Source organism: Chanos chanos, chromosome 14 (genome assembly GCF_902362185.1).
Source record: "Chanos chanos chromosome 14, fChaCha1.1, whole genome shotgun sequence".
Lineage (NCBI taxonomy): Eukaryota > Metazoa > Chordata > Actinopteri > Gonorynchiformes > Chanidae > Chanos > Chanos chanos.
The window spans coordinates 16,855,200-16,863,198 of NC_044508.1; the positions used below are offsets into that span (position 1 = coordinate 16,855,200).

A 7,999-nucleotide genomic window follows, 5' to 3' on the forward strand; every position below is an offset into this window, starting at 1 on the left:
TCAGTTTTCTGCAAAAAGATGATAAATAAAGAAGAATCGTTTGGTATTTCTAATTGATTACAGCAAATAATGAAAATAGAACTGTCAAAGTAAAGGAAACACCAAGCAAAATTACATCATTTATACTTCTGCTGATAATTGAAAATTTATCAAGAGCCTCACAACAATGTCCTATCACTGGTCAGATGAGTTAAAATTCGATGTCTGAGGTGGCGATGGTGCATAGCTTCCATCGTTTTTATGCTTATCAAACCGTTTAGTGGGCACTCATGCCCTGTATATGGAGATATTTTCGTCCTGGAAGAGACCATTCCTGTCAGAATAAAAATGTTTCACTACCAGATAATGTTGATTTCTCAGAAGGCTCACGTATTCACTTGCTTTTATATAGTCCTAAAAAATTGAATGAACCTTAACTATGGCAGGAAAATGCACTCTGTACCATAAAACACTCACTAGAGCACATCACACACACTCAGCCCTGTAGATGTCTTTTGGAGTGCACTACACAGGCACTCATCCACTCGGTCAGAACAAGATGAGAAATGACTGATCTAATGCTTTTTTTTTTCAGTGGCTCAGGACAGCACTACCTATTTTCTAAGCACCACGTTACTCGCAAACATGATGACATATCTACACATAATAAGCAGTTTGTGGGTTTGATGAAACCGTTTGTCATGCAGAGTGTTATGTGCTGTCAGTTGGCCAAAGCTGCTTATCTATTCTGCCCTGTATCTCAAACCCTAATACCCTAACATCACAGTCTAGGAGGATCTACACTGAACTACACCCAACGCAAGCTGATGATGTATTTCCCTTAGGCGTCGATCCTAACGGCACCTTAGCTACTGCTCCTCATGGAACATCGAGTCTAACAGTGTTCATCACTGAAACATCCGCAATACACGTCTTACAATCACCCTTCCATCAAAGACACTGAGATCTCTGCCTCTAATCATGGTATTCAAACTACTAGGTGACTGGGCCATCTCAGTATTTTTATACATGATCCCAAACATGATGGGATGCTGACAGCTTAAGTAACTCATTTCTTACATATCTACAGAAAATAAACATCAGCCTTTCAAAGGAGGGAAAAAATGTATTGTGACCTGCTCTCACCATGAGACATTTCAGAAAAGATCATTTTCATCAAGAGGTCATTTTCAACGCATGATTTTAAGCAGGGTATGAAAAGACACATGCAATTTTTAAGAACCGTTTTTATTAAAACATGATTTATGATTTCTAGAGAGAAAAAGTATCTGTGGAGGTAAAGTCATGCTTAAAAACAGAGGTATAAAGGTTGATTTCCTCCACATGATTTCTCAACAGAACGACTGACCGATGAGATTTTCATATACACAGCACCATTTGTATTCAGTGAAGGTAAAAAAAAAAGAGCATTTCTCTCAAGAGGTGTGTTAGACGAACTGAATTCTTTTTCTTTCCGAATGCCTCTTTCACTGGTAATCTCGACACACACATAGACCATGCCAGTGCTGGACTCATCTCTCAGTAAAAACAAGAATTCAAACTTGTGACCTAAATCTAAATATTTGTCCATGTTCAATCCCTGGGACCGAGAGGAAAAGCCTGGGCGCAGGTATGTATGGATGGGTTAAATGCAGAGGTCAAATTCACTGCTTGCTGTTCACAGTGTGTGTGCATTCATAGATTTAATTTAATCTAATTAAATTATACATGAGAGGTATACATTATAGGTAGTATTTAGCAATTACGTGTTCCTATTCCTCATGTATGCATTCATTCACACGTATAATTAGTACAGCATGTTCTACTGCGAGGCTAATCTGTTCCATTTCATCACCTCTCTGGGCAAAAGAAAGGAGATTCACTCATATGTATTCATCTCAAAGGAAGAAATGCTCATTATTCACAAGGCCGTTGACAGGTTTGAGGTTTGGCATCACAGTTGGGCTGAGTACTGAGCAGCAGTCTGGAACCATCTCTTCTCCACCTCCTGTTTACCCAACTCCCACAGCTGATGTAGGAGCCTCACTCCAGTCTTACTCGTAGTCATCAGATACTCCTCATTCTCTGGATGCTGAAGCACAGTATAATGGGCCAGAACCAGGGACTGGCAGAACCGACCCAGAACCAGCAGGTACAGGGCTTCCCTCTCTGTTTCGTTCAGAGGAATCACACTCTCCCAGCCAGCCAGTACAGGACCTCCAACATCCAGGGGACTGGGGCTCTCAATCATCATATACATAATGGTGATGGCCAACTCAAAGATATAGTAACCCTGGCTCATGTCTCCAAAGTCCAGTATCCCTGAGATTTTGTAGTTTGAAGGTCCATCAGGTTCTACCAGGACGTTGTGGTCATTAAAGTCTCCATGGTTAATACCTATAGAGAATGCATAACTGTTTTAGTGTAAAACCAAAAAATAATTTCATACAGTGGGATGAAGTGACAACAAATTAAAATACCACAACGGCATAGTGATGATCCAGAGTGAAGCTGATTCTTACACTTCCGAAAGGAGCTCAGATTGGGCACCACTTCTGATTTGTATTGCTCTATCACACTCTTCACAATCTTCTGCACAGGTTTCCCATCCAGTGCATGAAGGTATTGCTCCAGCAGAGGAACATTGGACAGGTTCCAAATAAAGCCCTCTCTCTGAAGTGCGTTGAGGTTTGGATGATCCATCTTTAATGAGGTAGAAAATATGTCATTAGGACACATGTTTACGCTCTGAGTAAACTACTACTAAGAATGTCACAGACAATTACTTTAGATGCTTATCAAATAAATGCATATCAATAAAAGCATGAGGAACCGTGTTTCTTTTTATTTCCAACAATGGATTGCAACTACTACTGAGATACTTCACATAACTTAATGGGACAGGAGGTCTTACTTCATTTAGCACTTTGTCAAGTCTAGCAGCCAGTTTCCCCACTTCATATAACACTTGCGGTGAGGTGGGAACCTTGGCTACAACAGTGCCTGGCAAATAGGTCAGTAAACGCACCAGGTACTTCTGAGTTCCAAAACCACAGTCTTGTATGTAAGAAAAAGGAAAAGAAAAGAATGATGTGTAGTGTTATCAGCCCAAGCCAGGCCGCATTTCCTCTGTTTTCTTACTGTTTTTCGTCTGAATTCTTTAGCTTATTTGTTCAGACAGCAAAAATATATTTGAGCCAGATAAATTACCACATTTTCACTAATAACATTTATTCTCAAAGAATATTTATCGGTTCTGTTCAGTAAACGTAGTTCAGTGCATGTTTATGACATATACATCTGATCTGCGGCGCTGTGACATTAGTCATACCTATCTCCTCCAGACTCATGAGTTCACCGTCTTTTGTAGGGAGAGCAGTTTGAGCAGGAAGTCCATTCTGATGCAGGAAGGTCATGGCATAACTCTGGAGTTGCAGAAGAGTGGAGTTCTTACTGTCTGTAGAGTTCATAACCTTAAGAACAAACTCCCCACCTTCCTGAGGGGCCACATAAAAGTTCTGGTCATCATAACTGGGCAAGGCTCGAATGTTTGACACAGTGGCATGGAGTCCAAAAAGCCTTTCCACCAGCTCAGATACTTGGGCATGGCTGAGATTTGGCTTGGCCTCTTTTACTGACATTTATGCTGCAAAAAGAAATGAAAAGTTTTACAGATAAGGCATTGGACTATGGGCAGCAAAAAATCTTACAACGAAATCTTGCTCACAAGATGAATAAACGCCACCAGACCTAATGCTCATAGGTACTTTTGCCCCCACTCATCCATAAAAAAAAAAAAAAAAAATGCATAATGTCAACTGGATTTTCCACCTAACCCTCAGGGAAAAATAATCTAAATAAACAAATTTATCAAAATCAAATAAGCAAAAAAAAAAAAAAGCAGACGCATAAAGGGGCACAGATTTCTTTTTTTTTTTTCATACAGAGGAATGTCACCTGTCAACATGCTGCTCCTGTCAACAGCTTCTCAAGGTTCAATCAGGCTGGTGCCAGTGCCTATATCACTTATGCAAATCTTGACTTGCATTTATTTTATGGCTGGTGGACTCCAGTAAAGGGAGATTGTTGCAGTCTGCAACTAAATCCTTCAACATTTCGAAATTAATTACTAGCACAAGTCCTCAAAACAGCCAGTCTAAATATTTTCATGGAACTCTCAATTTTCTGCAGGTTTACAGCATTAAATCTGTGTAATTCTATAAATTTAGTTCAGCACTTTAAGCGGTTTTAATAGAGTGAGAACCCCTTACAGCACATTAATCAGTTTCGCCGATCTGTTGCAACTGGTCATGGGGTTTTTAGTGAAATCGTAAAATACAGTCTCCTTTTTGTTTTGAGCGATCATGACCTACAGGAACAATAAAGTGACTTTTTTCTTTTCTTAACTTTTCTTTCTTTCTTATTAAAGAAGAAAAACTTCTTTGTGCATGCAAAATTGACAGGTGATCACTGACAGGTCTTGCAGAATATGAGCACGTAGATTAACGCTGCATTGGACCTTGAATAACTGCGAAGAAAATAATATGTCATTCAGTGCAACGAATGAGTTCCAGTAAATAAGAAAAGAGGGTCAACAAAAAGAAAGCGATCAAACAGAAACGATCGGACGAAAACTGTGTGAATAACAGAAGTTACCTAAAGGTTGGAAATACTTGAAGAATGCGAACAAGAAATGCTCTTGGCGAGACAGCGATGTTACAGGAGCTAGCTGAAGTAAATAATGTAATATACTTATGAGTGCCTCTTCCTAAATACAAAAGTCTTTGCCTCGTTTGCAGTTCTATAGTATGTCCGTATGCCCTTTTACCGTTTGCGCAAATGCAAGTAAAACTTTCCACGTCATGTGTGGGCGGTTACAAAAGACTTGCATTAGAGTGGGAGGGTGCGTTCACGCGTATCAGTGCGAGGCCATACCGCAATGCGTTGTAAGAATCAGGTTTCAAACCTCACTCACTCATTATCTAAGCCATCCATTATCCAATGTCCATCTAACTGAATAAGAAACATTTGTATTCTGCCTTTTGGCTTATAAATACCTATACTTTGTCCTCTAATTGATCCCTCAGCATACCAGTTAGGCCATAAGACAGCTTTTGCTATATGAAAGATATGATAAGCAGACTACTGTTTGTCCTCCAAAAGGCACACTAATTTTGCAACATATCATGTCTTTATTGATAGACATCCAACATGCATTTGACATTACAGGCCCATCAAAGGCAATTGTCCTTAAGCAAAGCAGCAGGCATCATGCAGCTCAAGTCTTTCAAGTTATACTCCTGACTAAATCCAACTACAACATAAATAAGCCACAAAATAAAATATTATGTAAAATAAAACAATTTCAGTACAAATCTTTATATCAAATCTAAAACTCTATTGGATGAATAGCATTGTCAGAAGGGATAAAAGAACATTTTCTTTTCTTTGTGGCCATGATGTCGCCACGTAGCTTTTACCTTCATATCAGCAAAAGTTTGATTTTTGTGACGTAGCAGAGGAGCTCACCGGCCCCATGTCTGCACAGTTTGATTGACGGCCGTCACAGCCTCTTGATGACCGCCTTCACTGCTCTCTTTTCAGCCATTGGATGAAAACTAGGCTTTTATAAAAGCTTGGCTACGTTGCTTTTGTATGAGCCAAGCTTTTGACATAGGGCTATTAAATAGAGTAGAAACTATGCCACAAAGGCATAAGCAGCTCATGTGCCAGGCGGGTAAAAGAATGCGTCCATGTGTTCTTATTTCTGACAGTTAAAAACCAAATTGACCAATAAAAATGGGGGACAAAGGGTCAAAATGCTGTGCAGTACAATGCAAAGTGGGATGCTTGGTCGCCCTAGTCCGGACGTGCGAAGAGAGTTTTGTGAGTACCATAGAGAGAGCAGCCCTTTGTTCATTCTGCAGTGTTTTTGGTTTTGTTTTGTTTTGTTTTTGTTTTTTGCCCACCGTCAAGCTCCATGATAACATTTCTGCTTCACATTCCTGTTTTGAATTGTTCATCATTTTTCAGACGGTGACTAGGCAAAGGTTTGTTTGATTTTGCAGTCTTCCCTCTTGACTGCATGACTTGTATGCATGACTCATACATACAGGGGAACGAGATTGCGTTACACAAGGACCACAGTGCCACATAAAACAAATAACAAATAAATACCACATAAAACAATAAATGAATACTGATATAGAATGAATGAACGCACAATGAATACTGAGGGGGAAAAAAAGAGTAATAAATATGACAACAGAAAGCACTGAGTAAAAACAGAAAGTACTGAGTAGGGACAGAAAGTACTGGATAAAGAAAGTACTAAGTAAGTAAGAGTAAAACTTCTACAACAAAAAAAATAAAAAATAAAATTTTATTTCCCTCAGGCGCCCAGGTTGCCTTGTGTATCACTGTTAAAATGAATTGAATCCAATTTAATCCCGTATCTGAAATTCCAAATTAAGTCGGAAAATCTGAAGCCTGCATTTTCCTTATTGACCCTAAAGAGACTCTGCTGACCCTTATTTGTTGCTGTGAACCAAACAATGAAGCAGAATTCATATGCTAAACATATCTGGACTGGAATGTATTTCTTTAAATAAATAAATAGCAGTGTTGAACAGTTTTGTGGTGTGTGGTTAACTTTGCCAATACAATTACTACTTTTTTTGCCACTCTGTCTGAGTGGTGGTGGATATCACCTGGCACCTGAGCCACTAAAACTGTCCCACTACTGCCACAGAGCAGTTTCTGAGGTTGATTAAGGAAATAGATGACAGTTGCTCTGGCCATCATTGTACCTCAGCAGTGCTCTGGCAAGAGGTCTACATTTGCCAGGTCTTAGCTTTATTTAAATAAAGAAATTAAATTGAGTTGGTTCCTGTTGAGACTCCCAAACATGGTGAGGTCTAGTTATGACTAATGAGACTGCTGTTGCCTTAACGGTCATTAGACGACAGAAATGCCAGAGGTTCTGTGAATAGGAGCCCATTCTTGCTGTCTCAGGCATTCTGTCACACACTGTTTTCACAGACTGACAGACACGAAGTGAAAATGGCCATGAGTCAATCACCTTATGAGACACATGTTCATCTCTCTCCCCTTGGGCCATGTTAGAGACAGCATAGTTTGCTTTAGCTGAATCTTCAGTGGCTTTTCATTCTTTACAGGGCTTCTTTGTCACACTTGTGATTTGAGTTTCTCCAACAATTCCCTGCTGTAATATAATGAGAGGAAAGAAAAAAGAGAACTGAATTGAACTGACTGACAGCCTCAAGTGAATCTATGCACCAGTGTGTCTCTGTAGCAGCACTGTTGAGTTGGAACAGCGGGGAAGAAATTACGTGTAAGAGTCATAAAACAAAGGAAATGACTAAGATTATTGTTCTTTTAATAGCGATGAATAGCTTCTGATGATGTCAGAAGGACCAGTATGTTTTTTAATCTATTAATGGTTATTTAATGTTTTATGTATTGTTAAACGAAACTGCCCTGAAACCTTCACTTCATTCTGATTTAAGACTTGTTTTCTATTGGGACAGTGCAGTCCCCCTGCATAATGTACTTATACACCAGCAGTAAGCGGTAGAGACAAGAACACATCTTTCGCCCAGATGACCAGCCACTGTTGTATGTGTGTGTGTGTGTGTGTGAAATGTATGTGTCTGTGTCTGTTGTTTAACTGCGCAAACATTGTGGTCTAGAACATTTTACCTCGAAACAAGAGCGGGTAGGATCCACAGTTTGACAGATGATCACTCCCAAAGTGTTCCCAACTCTTGCTCTCATATGTACTTCATAAAGATGTGAGCAACACTAAAAAAAAAAAAATAAAAATTAAATTCCCAAACTAAAAAGGTGGATCTTCAGTCTTTTTGATAGTTGTTTTGTTGTGGTATCATTTGGACATGTTTAATAAGACATTTGTGGTAATGGAATAACCACCACAGTTAAAATGTCCTCCATGCCGTCATATAATACATAAATAGTAATCTCTGCAAATACTGGTAAA

General features: G+C 39.3%; 1 protein-coding gene across 2 annotated transcripts; it reads right to left on the minus strand.

The window, feature by feature from the left end:
- Window positions 1-1,215: 1,215 nt before the first annotated feature.
- LOC115827688 (hydroxylysine kinase-like) lies at window positions 1,216-4,763 on the minus strand. Of its 2 annotated transcripts, none has more exons than XM_030791589.1 (5): window positions 4,636-4,763; window positions 3,311-3,625; window positions 2,894-3,036; window positions 2,502-2,682; window positions 1,216-2,376 (listed from the first exon to the last, which is right to left on the minus strand). In XM_030791589.1, exons 2-5 carry the CDS (start codon window positions 3,618-3,620, stop codon window positions 1,934-1,936), a joined length of 1,077 nt encoding a protein of 358 aa, XP_030647449.1. In that variant the 5' UTR covers window positions 3,621-3,625; window positions 4,636-4,763; the 3' UTR covers window positions 1,216-1,933. The 2 variants fall into 2 exon arrangements, with proteins under 2 accessions (XP_030647449.1, XP_030647450.1); XM_030791590.1 differs by lacking the exon at window positions 4,636-4,763 and adding an exon at window positions 3,937-4,010.
- Window positions 4,764-7,999: the final 3,236 nt, after the last annotated feature.

Coding starts and splice junctions, on each gene's coding strand:
- LOC115827688 (XM_030791589.1), bottom strand. CDS start 3,620: ATGTCAGTAAAAGAGGCCAAGCCAAATCTCAGCCATGCCCAAGTATCT. Junction 2,683..2,893: donor TTGACAAAGTGCTAAATGAA/GTAAGACCTCCT, acceptor ACCTCATTAAAG/ATGGATCATCCAAACCTCAA. Junction 2,377..2,501: donor TCTGAGCTCCTTTCGGAAGT/GTAAGAATCAGC, acceptor CATTCTCTATAG/GTATTAACCATGGAGACTTT.